General features: G+C 42.9%; 1 protein-coding gene and 1 long non-coding RNA gene across 2 annotated transcripts; both read right to left on the bottom strand.

The window, feature by feature from the left end:
* Positions 1–1,897: 1,897 nt before the first annotated feature.
* LOC137008288 (carbohydrate sulfotransferase 15-like) lies at positions 1,898–14,921 on the bottom strand (the record flags this gene model as incomplete). The annotated part of the gene is made up of 7 exons (XM_067370258.1): positions 1,898–2,079; positions 2,258–2,405; positions 2,522–2,678; positions 12,901–13,057; positions 13,256–13,390; positions 14,304–14,643; positions 14,826–14,921. Coding segments are annotated over 7 exons (1,215 nt in total), but the record flags the coding sequence as incomplete, so codon positions are not given.
* Positions 14,922–14,923: 2 nt separating this feature from the next.
* LOC137008126 (uncharacterized) lies at positions 14,924–17,433 on the bottom strand. The gene is made up of 3 exons (XR_010892754.1): positions 17,352–17,433; positions 17,155–17,223; positions 14,924–15,047 (listed from the first exon to the last, which is right to left on the bottom strand). It is a non-coding gene; the product is annotated as an uncharacterized lncRNA (long non-coding RNA).
* Positions 17,434–20,550: the final 3,117 nt, after the last annotated feature.

Here is a 20,550-nt window from a genome sequence, read left to right as displayed (position 1 = left end):
CTGGTAATAATAACATATAAAGAACGTGTAAATGATGGTAATGAAATTACGAGCACACGACGTTGCTGTTATAACATATACGTATACGTTGCCAGTCAGTCATGGAATGACCATTATATTATGAATAGAGTACTTATCTGGAACATCCTAACGTTGGATAACGTTAGGAGATCGTACTGACAACGTTGTGATATGGTAATTTAATGGTAGTAATATTACGGGCATACAACATTGTAGTTACGTTAGTTAGTCAGTCATGGAATGACCATTATATTATGAATATAGTACGTATCTGGAACGTTCTTGGTAATCTTATAACGTTAGGAGATCGTACTAACAACGTTGTGAGATGGTAATCTGAAGGTAATGAAATTACTGGCGTAGTTACGTTGTCAGTTAGTAAGTCATGAAATTACCAAAAAGTACGAATACATTACGTAACTGTTACGTCGTGTGTTAGCTGGGTTTGAACCAGAAAGACACAGCTTACATTTTACTAAAAGGTTTTTTATGCTCAACTAAAGTGAAATGAGCATATTTCCACTTTAAGAAACTCGCCATGACTGCCACACATACTTGAATAAACGGAAACATGTCCACAGTACATCTTCGTGTTTACAGTGGTTGGCATCCACCAATCCTACAATGCGTCGCTGCTGTAAACAGGTTAGGCTGTAGGCTACACTTCAGCCAAAATTAATTAATTAAAAAAAGTAACGTACAACGCAACATATGGTAACATAGTATTAGTTACTGTCAAAAGTTCTGCGTTACAGTAACGCGTTACTGCCCAACACTGCCGACACCCCACTGAGGAAAGCTAACGGACCACCACCTAATACAGTCCGACCTTTTTAAACTTACTATCGAACACATACATTACAGAATAAAAGGAAGATTTGATTACATAAAAAAGGTTGAGAAGCAACACAAAAAACCCCCCCAAAAAAAACAATTAGGGGTAGCTACAGTACAGTCTTGTGGCAACTTTGCATAGTTACAGTTTTGATTTTCCAACAATAATCTATGATTACATCTATTATATAATTACTCAGTTTTCCACAAATTCCTTCCATCTCTTCCATAGCAGAATCCCTTTTTTCTTTGTTCATTTTAAAGAAAAGGTAAAAATTTCCATCTTATATATTTCAATTACAACTGTTTTCCAGTCTTCTATAGTGGGTGACGTAGGTTGAAGCCATTTGTGCGTAGGAGCCTTTTTAGCTGCAACCAGAAATATTCTCCATAGGTATATATAATTGGTTTTATGCAAGTCCAGATTACCCAAATATAAGACATAAAATTGGAATGGAATTTTGATCCTTAATATAGCCTCTAATGTCCTGTGTACATCTTTCCAAAATGTGTGAATGACTGGACACGCCCAGAATATATGTTGTGTGAATATATATAATATATATATGAATATATTTTCTTATTATATATTGTCTGTGGTTTTGTAGACAATGATAAAATTTAGAAACAACCTTATTAGTTGTAATAGCCTTGAATGCAGACAAGAGTATCTTCACAAATTCATTTTGTTCCCAAATCCCCTTCTTATGCACTGTTGAGTTAAAGTGTTGTCTTATTTGAAAGTATTTAAATACCAATAGCAAACCACAACCATCCAATCAATTCCCCACAAACAAAATCAAGCCCCGCCCTACATTTGTTCTTGTTTGAGAAGCAGTTTCACTCGGATATACGACACAATAGAGAAGAAAAGATGAGCGTGAATTCTTTTTCATGCTGACTGTGAAACTGCACACTGAACTGGATCAATCTGACCAGCAGATGTCAGCGATTCAAACACTTAAAGAGAGTTTTTTTTTTTTTTCTCTGCGTGGTTTAAAAATACTTCTGACAGGCAATCTGCGTGTGAACGGCAGCGACTCTACCACATGAAGGATTCGTCCTGCAGCACCGCAGACAGTTTCTGGTTGAAAGGAGCGTAAAACTGCCGGAGCAGCTCTCGTGTCACCGGCTTCATCGGCCCCAGTTTCCTGTCCGACGGATCCCTGGTGTTCGCCACGGGACGTCTGCTGATGAGTCTCTCTGTCTGTTTAGACACCGGACCTGCAAACAGACACACGACACAATCAGTCTCATCCCAAAATGATTCTGTGTGGTTTATATGTTCTCTTTGCTGTGAGCTGCGTCTCATGAAGATGATGATGAACATCTGCTGCCCCCTTCTGCTCGCAGCAGGTCAGTGTTTATGAGATGATGATGGACAGGCGGCTGCAGGACTGACCTAACTGCAGGAAGTGGAAGACTCTGTTCATGCTGTGCGTCAGGTTTGCAGCGTGATCCTCCAGACGCAAAACTAAGAGCTGATCACGGCTGAACACTGACAACCAGTCCAGAATAAACACCACATACAGGCCCACCTGCAGCCGCACCTACACACACACACACACACACACACACACACACACACACACACACACACAGGTAAATAACTATTAAATATTTAACTATGTAAGGTCTCTCTGAGGTCAGAGGTCGGCATACTCACGCTCATGGTGTAATACAGCGTGCTGCTGTACACACACGCTCTCAGACCGGCGTCCCGCAGACAGGCTTCGAACAGACGTAGAGACTCGCAGACCTTCTGATGGAAATCCAGCGCTGATTCATTATACGTGCCGAAGTACAAATAGTCTGAATAGAGTCTGAAGAACAACAGCAGAAGAGTTTGAGTGTGTGTGAAGCATCAGATGACATCATCAAACACACTACACGAGCGTCACGTGACCCGGAACTGAAACACTGTAGCGAACTTCATTTGATGAACTCCGCTAATAAGCGGTTGTTCCCCTTTAAAGGTGCCATCAAATGAAAAATTGAATTTACCTCGGCATAGTTGAATAACGAGTTCAGTACATGGAAATGACATACAGTGAGTCTCAAACTCCATTGTTTCCTCCTTCTTATATAAATCTCATTTGTTTAAAAGACCTCCGAAGAACAGGCGAATCTCAACATAACACAGACTGTTACGTAACAGTCGGGATCATTAATATGTATGACCCCAATATTTGCATATGCCAGCCCATGTTCAAGCATTAGACAAGGGCAGCCAGTATTAACGTCTGGATCTGTGCACAGCTGAATCATCAGACTAGGTAAGCAAGCGAGAACAATAGTGAAAAATGGCAGATGGAGCGATAATAACTGACATGATCCATGATATCATGATATTTTTAGTGATATTTGTAAATTGTCTTTCTAAATGTTTCGTTAGCATGTTGCTAATGTACTGTTAAATGTGGTTAAAGTTACCATCGTTTCTTACTGTATTCACGGAGACAAGACTGTCGTTATTTTCATTTTTTAAACATTTGCAGTCTGTATAATTCATAAACACAACTTCATTCTTTATAAATCTCTCCAATAGTGTGTAATGTTAGCTTTAGCCATGGAGCACTATCAAACTCATTCAGAATCAAATGTAAACATCCAAATAAATACTGTACTTACGCGATTAGACATGTTGGATGACAAATATTTTGTAAAGATCCATTTTGAGGGTTATTTTAGCTGTGTGAACTTTGTTTATGCTGTTTAAGGCAAGCGCGAGCTCCGTGGGCGGAGAGCACAAGAATTTAAAGGGGCAGCAGCCTGAATCGGTGCATAGTTAATGATGCCCCAAAATAGGCAAAATCTATGGAGTATTTTGAGCTGAAACTTCACAGACACATTCAGGGGACACAGACTTATATTACATCTTTTGAAAACACGTTCCTCGGCACCTTTAAATAAGGAATGAGTACATGTGACGTCATTCTCCCCAGCGGAAAAAGAAAATGTCCAGTGTTAGGAGACACCATGGCGTTTTACTCTTGTTGATGCTTTGAATCTCCCGCTTGTGTATGGACTAATTGAATCTCCCGCTGTGGATGGAATGTTTAAAACGCTTGTTGAAGCCGTGTACGGAGAGATATTGTTCACCTATCCTGATGTAAATTTGTGCTAGGGAAAGTTTAAGGTTAATTTTCTTTTGCTATTGTTTATGGGATGTTGTAAATTCGATTGTTATTTTGTTTTGTGCTAATTACACTACTGTTCAAAAGTTTGGGATCGGTAAGATTTTTAATGTTTTTAAAAGAAGTTTCGTCTGCTCACCAAGGCTCTATTTATTTAATTAAAAATACAGTAAAAACAGGAATATTGTGAAATATTATTACAATTTAAAATAACTTTTCTATTTGAAAACATTTTAAAATGTAATTTATTCCTGTGATCAAAGCTGAATTTTCAGCATCATTACTCCAGTCTTCAGTGTCACATGATCCTTCAGAAATCATTCTAATACGCTGATCTACTGCTCAAGAAATATTTAATGTGTAAAATTGTACAAAATATTTGAGTACAATATTTTTTTTTTCAGGATTCTCTGATGAATTGAAAGTTCAAAAGAACAGCATTTATTTGAAATATAATCTTTTGTAACATTATAAATGTATTTACTGTCACTTTTGAATGATTTAATGCATCCTTGCTGAATAAAAGTATTAATTTCGTCTCGGTTACGTATGTAACCCTCGTTCCCTGAAGGAGGGAACGGAGACGTACGTCAGTAGTGACCGACGAATTGGGATATCGCTTAGAGAGCCCTATCATCTTCGTGTAAACTAAAACAAGCCAATGGAATTGGCGTGCGATATTTGCATAATGCGCACCGCCCCCGACAGGTGTATATAAAAAAGGAAGCAGATGCAATCGCACTCTGTTTTTCGCTGAGGAGACAACTGGTGTCCGCACTACAGCGAGGGTACAGAAACTGTGGCGACGGGACGTACGTCTCCGTTCCCTCCTTCAGGGAACGAGGGTTACATACGTAACCGAGACGTTCCCTTTCAGTCGGTCACGTTCGACGTACGTCAGTAGTGACCGACGAATTGGGATCCCAACTAAAGCGCCACAGTTACGAAACCCCTTCCAGTGCCCAGCACAAGCTCAGCCGCCCATAGCAACGGCTGGCGGTGAAGGGGTCGAGCTTACACCGAGAGAGTCTACTGCTGTCTAACCACTACCCACTAAGTAAACTAGACACACTGGGGAAGCGAACCCGTAAGGGGCGCTGCGGAGACCACTACCTACCCAATGGGGGAGGAGTTTATGTGGGAAATACACATATGGACTGGCCCGGGGGGCAGTATGCATATGGAGTCCCTGGGATGGCTCCACCTGGTAGGGGGAGACTCATCTGACAGGTGACAGCAGAGCTGGCTCTGCTAAGGGAAAGACACGGACTCGGCCCGTAGGGAGTTTTAAACCGTGGAAAATACACATATGGGACCGCTCACGTAGAGGGGTCACGACATATGGGCCCCAGCCAACAGACAGCGTCAGCGACGGATGTAGGCCTGGCATCAGACACTCCGCAATGTCCGAGCCGAAGGGGGAGGCGGAGGAACTCGACAGGGTTCGCCAGCGGGGAACACGACTGGAGTGAAAGTATGCACGTATCCGGCCAGTGGCGGGAATGGCATTGCAAGCCGACACTTAGAGCGGGTACAACACGTCTACAGACTAGTGGATGCGAGTAGACGCGAGGATACCGGCTCTACACGTAGGCTATAAAACCTAGCGAACGTGTTAGGTGTCGCCCAGCCCGCAGCTCTACAGATATCTGTCAGCGAGGCGCCATGAGCCAGCGCCCAGGTAGAGGCCACCCCTCTGGTGGAGTGGGCTCTCAACCCGAGCGGGCAAGGCACGCCCTGGGATTCGTACGCCAAGGCGATGGCATCCACTATCCAGTGGGCCATCCTCTGCTTGGAGACAGCCTTTCCCTTCTGCTGGCCTCCGTAACAGATGAAGAGCTGATCTGAGGTCCTGAAGCTTCGCGTTCTATCCACGTAAACGCGCAGAGCACGGACGGGACAGAGCAAAGCTAGGGCTGGGTCTGCCTCCTCCGAGGGCAGCGCTTGCAGGTTCACTACCTGATCTCTGAAGGGAGTGGTAGGAACCTTGGGCACGTATCCAGGCCGGGGTCTCAGGATGACGTGAGAAGCACCGGGCCCGAATTCTAGGCATGTTTCGTCGACCGAAAATGCATGCGGATCCCCTACCCTCTTCAGGGAAGCCAATGCAACCAGAAGAACCGTCTTAAGAGACATTAGTTTCAGGTCGACTGATTGCAAAGGTTCGAAGGGATGACCCCGGAGAGCTGTGAGAACCAGGGTCAAATCCCAAGAGGGTACGGAGGAAGGGCGAGGAGGATTCAGTCTCCTGGCCCCCCTCAGGAATCTGACGATCAGATCGTGTTTCCCCAGGGACTTACCCTCAACTGCATGGTGATGTGCGGCAATAGCGGCAACATACACCTTGAGGGTGGAGGGAGACAGCCTTCGCTCCAACCCATCTTGCAGAAAGGAAAGCACGGATCCGACCGAACATGATCGGGGGTCCTCTCGGCGAGAGGCGCACCATTCGACGAACAGGTTCCACTTCAACGCGTAGAGATTCCTAGTGGAAGGAGCTCTAGCGGAAGTGATGGTGTCTATGACCGCTTGCGGGAGATCACTCAGAACCTCCGCATCCCGTCCAGGGACCACACGTGGAGGTTCCACAGATCGGGACGCGGGTGCCACAGGGTGCCCCGTTTCTGAGTCAGGGGGTCCTTCCTCAGAGGAATCGGCCAGGGAGGTGCTGTCGCGAGGAGAATGAGGTCTGAGAATCAGGTCCGAGTGGGCCAGTACGGAGCCACTAACAGAACCTGCTCCCCGTCCTCCCTGACCTTGCACATGAGTTGTGCGAGAAGGCTCACTGGGGGAAACGCATGTTTGCGCAGACCCGGGGGCCAGCTGTGTGCCAGGGCATCCGTGCCGAGCGTGCCGCCGGTCAGGGAATAAAACCACTGGCGGAGGGCAGTTTCCGGGGAGGCAAACAGGACTACCTGGGCCTCGCCGAAACGCTGCCAAATCAGCTGGACCGCCTGGGGGTGGAGCCGCCACTCGCCCGCAAGTAGATGCTGCCGTGACAGCTCGTCGGCTGCACGGTTGAGCACACCTGAGACACGAGTGGCCCGAAGGGACCTCAGATCCTTCTGACTCCACAACAAGAGATGGCGGGCGAGTTGCAACATGCGACGGAAGCGTAGACCACCTTGACGGTAGGTGTACGCAACGGCCGTAGTGCTTAGTGAGCGGACTAGAACGTGCTTGCCTGACAACAGCTCCTTGAAGCGGGCCAGCGCAAGACGAACCGCTAGCAACTCGAGGCAATTGGTATGCCAATGCAATTGAGGCCCCGTCCAAAGACCTGTCACTGCATGCCCGTTGTACGTGGCCCCCCATCCCGTGGCAGAGACATCTGTGGAGACCACAGCGTGCCTGGACACTCGTTCGAGGGGTACTCCGGCCCACAGGAACGAAGGGTCCAACCACCGGACAAGGGTGCGACGGCAGCTCGGTGTCACGGGGACACGGAGCGTGCCGCACTGCCATGCCCATCTCAGGACCCGGCCGCGGAGCCAGTGTTGAAGCGGTCTCATATGAAGCAATCCGAGCGGCGTTACCGCGGCTGCAGATGCCATATGCCCCAGGAGCCTCTGAAAATCTTTCAGTGGAGCCGCTGTCCTGCACTTGAGCGAGCTCAGGCAGTTCAACACCGACTGGACGCGCACCTCGGTGAGACGCGCAGTCCGTGCGACCGAGTCTAGCTCGAGACCGAAACAAGAGATCCTCTACCCGGGGGCGAGTTTGCTCTTGTCCCAGTTGACCTGAAGACCCAACCGGCTGGGAGCTACAACCATGTCGGGTAGGACTTTGTACTGACATGCCCGACCCTCGAACGCAGACCGACCTAGGAAGGGTCTGTGTCGAGGCAGAATCGAGACATGAAAGTACGCGTCCTTCAGGTCTATTGCTGCAAACCAATCCTGGGGACGGTCCAGGATTGGCCGTAGCCCACCGCCCTTTTTCGGTACAATGAAGTAGGGGCTGTAGAACCCTGACTTCATATCGGCTGGAGGGACCGGCTTGATTGTATCCTTCGCCAGGAGGACAGCAACCTCCACCCGGAAAACAGGTGCACTGTCCAATGACACCTGAGTGAAGTGGACAGCCCTGAAGACCGGGGGACGCCGGGCGAACTGAATCGCATAGCCGAGTCTGATAGTACGAATGAGCCCACTGGACAGGCTGGGGAGCGCTATCCACGCTTCCAGACACTGAGCCAGCGGGACCAAAGGCACCACAGACGCACCGGGGGTGGGGCAGCAAGGCAGAGAGGGACCCGACTCGGACGGCTTGAGGGCGGCCCGGAGTGGGGTCGGACTCTGCGAGGCAGCAGTGTGCATGGGAGAAGGCGCACGGGACGCGGTCTGCACCATCACACTGCCACCTGCTGGCGAATGGGGAGGGAGCTGTCAGTGGCGAGGCGGAGTCTGGCACACTGGCAGACACCCCCTGTTGTGACCTGGAGTTTGAGGAAACTGCTCTTTTTGTGGCAAAGTGGGTACCGCTGGACTCCGGAGAGCCAGCGGCGGTAGATGGACAGCCGCCACAAAATCCCCCCCGGCCCTCCTCCGGGGGTGGGAGAGCAGATGGAATACTCTCCCAAAGGGCAGGAACCTTCCGCTCCAGGTCGCCCGTCTCAGGGCCGAGTTTTCCCCGACCGCTTGCCACCTGGCTGGCAGAGACGGGCTGGGCACCACGTCCGCGCCCGGCACCCTGCTGTTTGGCTGGTGTAAGCTGCTGCTTTGCCAACTTAGCAGGGGCGGAGGAAGACGCAGGCGGGCGCCCTCGGCGACGAGCGGGCTGAGGCTGAGCCACGGGCGGCTGGGTGGAGGCAGCAGCGGACCGCCGTGGCATGACATGTCTGATAGCCTCAGCCTGCTTCTGTGCAGCGGAGGACTGTTGGGCACAGCTCTCCACCGCGTCGCCGAAAAGGCCGACCGGAGACACGGGGGAATCCAGGAACCGATGTTTGTCGGTCTCCCTCATGTCTGCCAAGGTCAGCCAGAGGTGGCGTTGCTGGGCTACCAGAGTAGACATCGCCTGGCCAACAGAACGCGCTGTCACCTTCGTTGCCCGGAGGGCAGCGCGCAGCTCCCCAAGCAGCTGTTGGTCAGGACCTTCCTGGGGCATCTGCGACAGCGCTTTTGCCTGATAGACCTGCAAAAGGGCCATCGCGTGCAGGGCAGAGGCAGCCTGCCCACAGGCACTGTAAGCTTTCTCAGTCAGACCGGCTGAGAATTCACAGGCCTGGGACGGGAGACGCGGCTCACCGCGCCAGCCAGCGGCCGTTGGACACAACTGCGTCGCAACAGACCGCTCGACTGGCGGGATCTTCGCATACCCCCTGGCTAGCCCGCCGTCCAGGGAGGTGAAGGCGGACGAGGGACCAGGCCCTGTACGAGCCCCATGCGGAGCTTGCCAAGACCTGGTCACCTCATTGTGTACTTCCGGGAAGAAAGGCATTGGGGCGGGACGCTGGATTTGACCAGCGCGACCCCCCGCCAAGTACCAATCGTCCAACCGAGATGGGCCGGGACAGGGTGGAGGGTTCCACTCAAGCCCGACGCACAAGGCGGCCCGGGAGAGCACAGCCGTGAGCTCGGGATCCGACTCGGGCAACGCTACCGTCCCGGGCGGCAGCGCGTCCGAATCTTCCCCCGAGGACTCAGGCTCACCTTCCGATGCAGCGATCGACATCCGATCCGCCGCCAGCACACCAAAGGTAACGGCTGGACAGTCCGTAGAGGGCCCAGCGGAAACCAACGGTGGCACGATGGGTTGCGGTGCTGATGAGGCGGCAGGGGCCCGAGGAGCGTTTCCGCTCGGCGGGGAAGCCCTGACTGTAATCCTCCGGTCACCCTTCCTATACAGCGCCGTACCGTCATTCCGGTTCCCGGGGCCGGAAAAAACGGTCGTACGCGGCATAGGAGAGGGGACCCCCGCTTCCTGAGACTTCAGGAAGGAGAGTCTCGACCTCAGCATCGCGATAGTCATGTTCCCGCAATGGGAACATGAACCATCCACAAAAGCTGCTTCAGCGTGCAGAATGCCCAAACACGAGATGCAACGATTGTGCCCATCAGCAGGGACCAGGGAACGACCGCACCCATTAACGCACAGACGAAATGACATACTGTCAGGGTTCGTCTGTAAAGCTCTTTTAGAAGGGGAAGTCAACTCACTCGTGCTGAAGCACCCAGGGAGCGACGCGATGTGTCAGGTACACCACTCCCTGACACACCGAGGAACCGGCCCAAATCGCTACACACGCACACACTCTTTGTGTTGCTGTGAAAACAGCAGTTTTCGAGCTTATAGCTCAGCTCCTCGGAGACTCGCGACCTCGCTGAACGTGCCCTTTCACCAGCACTGAAAGCTCGCTGTAAATCCTCTTCTGAGGCAATGTTTTAGAATAAAACAAACGAAGAAAGGAGTCTTCTAAAACAGGACACCAGTGAATGGCTCCGAAGCGAAAGACAGAGTGCGATTGCATCTGCTTCCTATTTATATACAGCTGTCGGGGGCGGTGCGCATTATGCAAATATCGCACGCCAATTCCATTGGCTTGTTTTAGTTTACACGAAGATGATAGGGCTCTCTAAGCGATATCCCAATTCTTCGGTCACTACTGACGTACGTCGAACGTGACCGACTGAAAGGGAACTTTAATTTCTTAAAAAAAAAAAAAAAAATTCTTACTGTCCCCAAACTTTTGAACGGTAGTGTATAATGTTACAAAAGCTTTGTATTTCAGATAAATTCTGATTTATTAATCAAGGTATCCTGAAAAAAAAAGTACACAACTGTTTTCAACATTGATAATAGTCATAAATGTTTATTGAGCAGCAAATCAGCATATTAGAATGATTTCTGAAGGATCATGTGACACTGAAGACTGGAGTAATGATGCTGAAAATTCAGCTTTGCATCACAGGAATAAATTACTTTGTAAAATATATTCAAATAGAAAACAGTTATTTTAAATTGTAATAATATTTCACAATATTCCTGTTTTTACTGTATTTTTAATTAAATAAATGCAGCTTTGGTGAGCAGACGAAACTGCTTTTAAAAACATTATAAATCTTACCAATCCCAAACCTTTGAACGGTATTGTATATTTTATTTATCTGTATTTAGGGGTGGGTTTTATTTCTTTTGAACTGGATATGTTTCAAGTTATGGACAATACACAGGCTCCACAGGCATTCCTAAATGACTTTGATCCAAGCTAAAAACTTCCTCCACGTTAAATGGTCGTTCGTAAAAGTATGCTGAATAGACTGAGTAGCTATGTATTTGCAAATGCTTTGTATATTGGTGTTTATTTGCTGTGTTTGGATTTATTGTACTGATGGAATATGTGTATGGGTACTATGAACTTTGTATTGCACTTCTTGAATATGTGAATATGTTTTTTTTTTTTTTACTTGCTTTGGGTTGTGAAGGGTCTTTTGAATTTGTGAAAAAACTAAACTAAACTAAACTAAACTAAAGAAACAGGATAAGATAGGGATTGTATAAATTGTTGTGGACATTTTATTAGATTCCTTTGGGGCGATTTAATTGCTGAGAATTATTCATGAGCAAAAATGTTTGTTTTAGTAATTTTCTTTAGTTTTTGACATTTAAAAATAAATTAAGTGTTTTAGTGAAGTACTTCAACTGAAACTAAACAGAAATGAGGTGAGTATGGAAGCTTGTTTCTGCCAATGGAATAAAAAATAAAAAAAAGGTAATTGTGATTATCTCACAATTATGTGTTTTCTCAGATTTATGATAAATAATCTCACAATTGGTTGTAAATGTCCAAATTGCAAGATATAAACATGCAATAACGAAGAAAAAGATAAAAAGTTGCAGTTACCTTTTTTATTTTTATTGACAGAAACAAGTTTCTACAGAAATGTTGCTCTGTTTATTTTATTTTATTTAGTTTCATTTGTTTTTATTGTATTTGATTTTATTTGATTTTCATTTGATTTATTTTATTTTACATTAATTTAATTTTACTGTATTTTATTATATTTCATTTCATTTTGATTTTATTTTCATTTATTATTTTCATTTTATTTCATTTATTTATTTATTATTTCATTTCGTTTAGTTTGATTTAATTTCCTTTTTATTTCATTTTATTTTATTTCATTTTATTTCATTTTTTATTGTATATCATTTGATTTGATTTTCCTTTGATTTATTTTATTTTACATTCATTTAATTTAATTTTACTGTATTTTATTTTATTGTATTTAATTTAATTTTATTTTCATTTTATTTTAATTTATTTTCATTTTATTATTTCATTTAGTCATTATTTCATTTCACTTTGTTTAATTTAATTTCCTTTTATTTATTTAATTTTATTGTATTTTATCGTATTTCATTTGATGTTATTTAGATCTTATTTTATTTTCATTTTTTTTATTTAATTTAATTTTTATTTAATTTAATTTAATTTTATCTTATTTTATTGTATTTAATTTAATTTAATTTAATTTTTATTTAATATTTTTGTTTTTTATTGTATTTGTTTTTTATTTTATTTTATTTCCTTTTATTTATTTCATTTTATTTTAATTCAATTTTATTTTATTTTATTTTTTCCATTTTATTTTATTGCATTTTGTCATTTAGTTTAATTTAATTTCCTTTTATTTATTTTATTTTATTATGTTGTTTCATTTTCTTTTGATTTTAGTTTAATTTTTTATTTAATTTCATTTTGTCTTATTTTATTGTATTTCATTTTAATGTGTTTTATTTTTTTATTATATTATATTCGATTTGATTTTTATTTTATTACTTTATTTCATTTTATTTATTTATTTATTTTACTTTATTTCAGTGAATGTTTATTTTATTTCAAGTAATGAAAATGTTTTTTTACAGTTGTAGTTTTAGTTCGAGATCCGGTGTGACCTCTGACCTCTCCACAGGGTCTCTGAGGATGGCGATGAGTCGCACGTCCGGCTGCACCGCGTGAATGAAGTCCTGGCTGAGTGATGGAGGCTCCGCCTCTCTGCTGATGTCATGGAGGTAGGACCAGGCCAAGTTGTCCCACATAGTGGTAGCGCTGGCCTCACCTGTCAGTCGCACACACACACACACACACTCACACACACACACACACACACACACACACACACACACATTGTTTTAAAGGAAACAGAATGTTATTACAGTAAAGCGTCACTTTGTAACACATTCTAGAAACACTCGAGCACACAGATCACCTGACCTCATGTGGAAATGAAAATAAACACACAGATCTGAGAACGTACCAGTGATGATGCTGCTTCTGCTGGAGGAGTTTCCCAGAAGTCTGTGCTGTATCCGCTGGGCCACCGGATCGAACAGGTCCAGGTAATGGTCCAGCGGGAAGCGGGTGAGAGGAGGATCACCGGGACGAATGATTCCTGCAAATCACAGGATACAGATCAAGCTTCTCCAAACGACAGGTGCTTCTGTGTCAGTTACGTGACTTTGCAGCTCATCCGCAATATTTATGAGCATCAGCGGAACGAACACAGAAACACATGAACAGAGACACAGAGAAATCCCTGAACATTTACTGTATATGGAGTTGAATTGTGGATAAAATCTACATAAATGTGTGTGAATTAATTTGAGTGTAAAACGTTTTCTGGATCTGCTATGAATCAAATCCAGTGATTCAGTGTTTTTTATTGCTTATTTTTTATTATTCAAGTCATGTGACTGAAACAGATAAATATAGCTGATTATATCTAGACAGGAAACAGCTTGAAATGCAGTCAAATAAGTAAAAAGCTGAACCATGCAGATTTCATTCTGTGCAGGTGAAACACCTGATCCCAGCAAACATTCTCAGAATGTTCTCTCAAAGTTATGAACAAATGTTCTTCCAGTAACGTTAATAGAGCCTTTATTCAGATATCTGGTCTTTAATATCTTCTAGTTTTAGAATGTTTAGAGAAGATTAAACTTAAACTAGATGCATCTGAATGAGTCTCTGAAGTAGAAACACCATAATTATCTTAACGAAAGAAGAGTCTACATCACGTGTGTTATTCTAATGACTGTACATCATCACACGTGTTTATCTGACCCTGATGAATCGGTTCACATTCTCACGAATCAAACTGTGATCTGAGATTCATAATGAAGTGTGTTTTAGTTCCCAGCAGACGCTTCTGAAAGAACAAACAAACCAGAACTGCTTGTTTTTATTGTTTTTAATCTATTTCTGCTTTGTCAAGCTGCTTCTTCCAGAACATTTTCTTTGTAATGAGAGTGCAGATGAAAGCAGCTTCCCTTTGAGGACATTTAAGCGTCAGGAATCTCACGTACCGAACCTCCTCCGGCACCACCAGTGCGGTTCCTTGGGCGGCGTGAGATGAACGTCGGGATGGAGCCTCAAGCGCTCGTACAGGTCCGTCGTGCCACACTTGGACTGACCGATGATGTAGAAGTAGGGAAGGCATCGCAGGCGCTGGATTTTCCCATCTTGCTGAATTAACTGTTTTTTGAACGTGGCGCTCAGGCGCTCGAAGGCAATTCGCATTTTACTGGACAAGCGGCCGAACAGGTTGGATCCGTATGGATCTGCGCTCACATTTCCATGCAGCTCCTCATACCAGCAGGGGTTCTTAACATCCGGTAAAAAGTGCCGCGGAATCACAGAGAACATCTGAAAGAGGCAGAGAGTTCAACAGTCTGGTTCATTTGAATCTCTAAATCTCATAAATGTGCACTGGAGGTTCTGTATTGGCATCAATGGTTCCACGAAGAACCTTTAACATTTCCATTGAGCAAAAGGTGCTTTAAATTATATAGATTCAGATGTCAATATGTACTCTATGAATTTCTCACGTGGGGGTCGAAGTCGAGCAGCTCGCTGACGGCAGGAACTCGTCTGGCTCTGAACGTCACTTTAGTTCCGATGCTGCGCACCAAGTCTGTGAGGGTGCTTTCATTGGGGTCCTCCGGCAGAGTCTTCCTCTCGCCTCTCAACAGCAAGTAAGAGGCCACGATGAAGTACACGAGGAGGATGAAGCCACAGAATTTAATGAGGCTGGCAAGTGATGGAAGTCTCTGCGGGGCATAATGACAAACCTTCAACACAGCAAACAGAGTCGAGACCAGAGAAAACAATCACTGAAGAGCAGCTTCAGATCAGCATCATTATCAGTGATGAAGCTCATTTACTGTGAACGGATCCGCTCTGAGACACCAATCCGGAGCTGCTCGTGTGAACACTTTGTTCTGTTTAAAGCGCACTAAGCTGTATTGTTTTCTTTTCGATTGACAGAATGCTTCGCCTAAGCAATGACACAAAACACAATGTTACTGATCTTTTAGGATTATTATAAAACTGTGATGGGACTGATTCAACTATGACAGGTCATCACACTGCAAAAAATACTGCTCTTACTTAGATTTTTTGTCTTGTTTCTAGTCCAAATATCTAAAAATTCTTAGATCAAGAAGCATTTTCTTGACAAGTAAAAATTATTTTCTTGTTTTCAGGAAAAATAAGTCAAAATTAAGTTTTTCCTTAAAACAAGCAAAACAATCTTAATCCAAACTGAAAACAAGATTATATATCTTATTTTTGGTTTAAAATAAGATTATTTTCCTTACCCCATTGGCAGATTATTTTGCTTGTTTTAAGGAAAAACTCACTTAATTTTGACTAATTTTTCCTAAAAACAAGAAAATAATTTTTGCTTGTCAAGAAAATGCTTCTTGATTTAAGAACTTTAAGATATTTTGACTAGAAACAAGACAAAAACTCTAAGTAAGAACAGCATTTTCTGCAGTGATACACGGAACGTTCTTAAGAACATTCTCAATAATATAAGCCAGCTGAAAAACTTCTGGTGAAATGTCACTTGTTGATGTGTCTGCGAGGTCGTTTTAACAGCATCAATGGTGTAATACTTAGTTTATAATTAGAATATAGACATTTAAATAGTCAGGGCTAGCGTTAATTTAGTTATTCAAACATTAAAAAGACGCGTCTCAGTGTTCCTACTCAGCAAAATTCAATTTGACCATCAGTTTTCACACTTTCGTGTGAAAAAAAGTGTCAACACACTGTAAATTAAAGATTTATTGTGCACTTTAGTTAGATTAATGGAATAAAATGTGAGTAAAGTGTGATCTTGTGCTGCACTGACTGACAGCTGCTGTGATCATAAGCGATAATACACTTTCTGTAATTCATTCGCAAGAAAATTTGTTTTCCATGAGATTTTCTGAGTACTTCTTATTTCATCTTGACCAAATGTATTTGTAAACCTAGTGATTTTATAATGTTTAATATTTATTCAGGAAAATAAATGGTCCTCTGCCGCCATCTGATGGTTATTGTGGTAATTAATGTCTTTAATTTTTAAACAATATTATTTTCTATCAAATGTCGGATTTTCTTACATCTTCAAATGTTGGGTTTTACAAATGGAGATGAAAAGGATGAAGAAATAATGTTTTTGGTCATCACATTAAAAATAACATTTGAAGAGCTGGGTATAATGTTGCGTGTCTAATTACAGACACTGTTTCTTAAACCAACGTTCACAGTAGCTTCAACTCTTTATTGCAATCACCAAAATGGTGGCAAATACTTTGGTGTTTCCATGGTTTCTACAAAATAAAACCAGAAACTGAAGGTAATTTGAGTATGATGTCATTGATAGGTGACGCACAGAAACTGTGTCCTGGTTAAAATGACTTATTTCACTGGATTTAAACATTCTTGGAAACATGTGGTATAATGTAAGTACACAAGTCAAAAAAATATATAACACTGTTCTAGTGGTTTTTGGATATTTTAATCCCAAAATCTTACATATTGTGCCTTTATTAATGTCTAACATTTTTTAAGTGTTTCTACTTGTTGAAAAGCAATATTCCTATAATGTTTGACACATGAAATGTTCCCTTAATGAATGCATAACCAAGAAAAAAAAGTTTTTACAAAAAAATAATTTAAAAAAATTGATGATTTGAAAATTTAGTCAACATTCAGAAATAATGTTTTCATGAGAACTTTAGCAAAACGTTCTTAGAACATATTCTTGTTGATCTACTCAAAAACCCTCATGAATCAGTTTCTCCAAACAGCTTCTTCGGGCGTGTGGGAGAATATTGTTGGTCTAGCGCTCATATTCAACAGTCATCTGTTGGCTTCTGTTACCTTCAGCTGCAGAGATCCAGACGTGAACTTCCTGTGGCTCATGGCAGAATCAGATCAACACCAACAATCCTGAGAAGCACAGAGATCGACACTGGTATCAGTGGAATCAGAATAAATAAATGTGCACAGCAAAGCATTTGACAGAACACAATCCACATTATACTAATTATTAAACAGATTCTACAATAAACGCTCACCTTCACCATCAAGATGTCAGAAATAAGTCCTGTATGAGTCCATGACTACAAACACAGATGAGTCTGGAAACTTCACAGAAACACACCGACCGAAAGAAAAGAAAGAACCAGCTGTCCTGAAGTTTAAACACACTTGAACTTCCTCTGTCTCTGTAAAGAGGGTTGAACACACACACACACACACACACACATATTTTGCCCGTGGGGAATTGATTGGATGGTTGTGGTTTGCCTTGCCTTGGTGGATCTCATGTGATTGAAAGATTGCCCCGCCCTCATCATCAGAGAAGAGAAGAGTTGCTTAAAGGTGCTCTAAGCAATGTCTCGAGTTTTTAGGCCAGAACATTTTTTGTCACATACAGCAAACATCTCCTCACTATCCGCTAGCTGCCTGTCCCCTGAACACATTGTAAAAAAACGTGGTCTCTGTAGTCGCCACAAGCTCCGAAAACGGCAATAAAAACAAAGTGGTGCAGCCTGGACTACGAAACATAATAAACATACTCCAGCCAATAACCGACAAGAATGATTTTAAATGCGCGTTCATGACTGTTTCAGGAAGCACGGAGGGGAGGAGGAGGAGGAGGAGGAGGGAGGGTCTAGCTAGCCTCTGTTTTGTTTGACAACACTTCGAACGTCAACAGGAAGTTACTCCACCCAGGATCACTTAGAGCACCTTTAAAGTGTAACAGACACGCCAGGCTCCAGCATCCACCAATCACAACGAGCACCTTCCCCTGAGTACTAATCACCGCCACCTGCACCTCATCAGCACGATCATCACCAGCATTACAAGAGACACTCACACACACAGCCACTTTGTCCGGTCTCGTTCACATTACAGGAACTTACCTCTATGCTTACCTCAAGAACTCCAGTCGTTACCTACCTGTCTTCAGTGTCTCCGTGTTCCCTCCTGTGTTCCAAGTCTGTGTGTGAGTGTCATCCTCCAGCGTCATCTCCAGCCAGCTTCTGTGATCATCCTGTAAACACAAAGGACAGTATTATCATCTGCTCACTCTACTATCACTTCAACCTTTGCAATTCACTTACCTGTCATCTGGTTTACCTCTGCTTGTGTCCAATAAACACCTTTAAATTTTACCTGCTGTCTCCGTCTGGCATATATTGTAACATAAAGAGGCAGAAGAAGAAATTATAGTTATTCAAGATTACCAGGAACACAAATGTAACAATAATCATGAATCATTTAGAATAAACACTGCAATATTCCATAAAAACAACGAGAACATTAACACTTAAAAAGTCCCAGTGAAATCAAAATGAAATCAAATCAAATCAAATCAAAAAGTTTTTTTTAGCTTTTAGTACGAGTATGTTAGCTTTAAGGTTATGAACAAGCTGGTGTGTTCCAAAACAATGACAAAATTCACATTTATACGGTGGCCGAGATGTGCTGCAAATAAAGAAAACACATGCAAATACAGACACATGCTGTAAATAGCACATCTCGAGCCCTTCTGCGATGATCTGAATGATGATGATGATTAGGCTAATTTTAGAATATATATATATATATTTAATTTGCCCTGCAATAATTTATAACACATTACGCATAACCAACGCACTGTAATAAGATAACTCCTCATTTAAAAGAAACAACTTGTTTAACACCTACATCTCTCCTCATTTTTTATAGGCCACAAAAGAAGTTGAAGTAGAGCTCTCGTCGCTGAGTTTTTAGTTTCACTTTCTGCAGTGAATAATTGACTGGGATTTGAGACATAAAATCAAGTAAATTATAAAAAAATATTTTATTTATTGTTAATAATTTATTAATAATATTTTTAATGCAAAATAATACCCCCCAAAGAGTTTGTCTTGGCACCGGGACTGGCACAGACCACAACAAAAATGTTATATGGAAACATCAACAAGTGACAAACCTGTCTGGGATTGTTCATGTTTACTCTTCGGGTGAGTTTTTTTGTTTATCTTAACATTCTGATCTTATTTGCATTATGAGCAGGCCTGTTTGCAGCATGTATTTGCATGTGTTGTCAAACTGATGAAGAGGTTTTTTTATTTCAGACAGGACCACTTTGGCAAGTTACTAAGTTTATTGAACACAATTATCTTTGGCGGTATGGTTCCTTACGGGGGTTCTTGCTCCAAAATAAATTGCACATACAAGAGCTTTAACATTACCCCCCGGAACCATCAGCTTGGAATACACAGACAATTAAGACACTAGTAATGTCTTTATGAGCGAATGTGGTATCATGTAGATATGGCAGTAGGACGTCTATACTGTAGCTTGGTTATGAGGATGAGTGTCTCTCAGCAGTGAGGTCCATGTGTTACACACATGGAACCGGCGTCGTTTCTAGTGCAACACATTTAATATTCCTGTTTTACATTCAAATCTGCAAGGAAAGAAGTAACAAGATAAAGTCAACCACATATGGAGCATATCAAATCTGTGTGTTAGCTATCTGCTCGTCTCATGTTAACTGCTGTATTAACGCATTCTCTAGCAGGCCATGGCGAGGGCTCCCCCCTGTGGTTTGGATAGTTTACGCCACTGTTTACACATTAAAAGATATACCCTCCCTGCAGATAGTATCAACGTATATATATATATATATATATATATATATATATATATATATATATATATATATATATATATATATTAAATAAAAGGAGCCAAAAACAGAGTTCAAACATATATATATAAAACTCAACTCAAATTTTAAAGGGGGGGGGGTCTTTCGTTTAAGTCTTGGGGTCTTCCGTTTAAGTCTTTTCTTTACGGTAGTGCCACACTCTCCCCCACAAAACTAAATGTCCCCTGACATTTCAACTATACCTTGAAACATTCAATAGTTTCTCAACAGGAGTCTTTAACAACTCTCCACGAGGCTCCAAGGTCTCCAAAAAAGAACGTTAGAGGCTGTTTTAATTCTACCGAGCAGTCCCTCTGAACCAGCGAAGGTTGGCCTAACGTATCATATGTGAATACAACTGATTTCTGTCTCTTTCTCTTTGGATAATTTCTCACCGGTTTTGGAGAGTCCATCTCAGACTCACTGTCTGACACAGCATTGTCACTGTCAAGGTCAATGTTTGAACTGTGACCAGCGTTTTTTTTAAGGTTAAGAGGCAAATCCTCTCCTACCACACAATTTTGAAGGGGCACATCCTCTTCGCTCTGAAGGGGCAAATCCTCTTCGCT

The sequence above is a fragment of the Chanodichthys erythropterus genome, chromosome 19, assembly GCF_024489055.1.
Source record: "Chanodichthys erythropterus isolate Z2021 chromosome 19, ASM2448905v1, whole genome shotgun sequence".
In the NCBI taxonomy this organism is placed as follows: Eukaryota; Metazoa; Chordata; class Actinopteri; order Cypriniformes; family Xenocyprididae; genus Chanodichthys; species Chanodichthys erythropterus.
The sequence above is the reverse complement of the archived record's forward strand: the minus strand, read 5'-3'. Positions and strand labels throughout refer to the sequence as shown.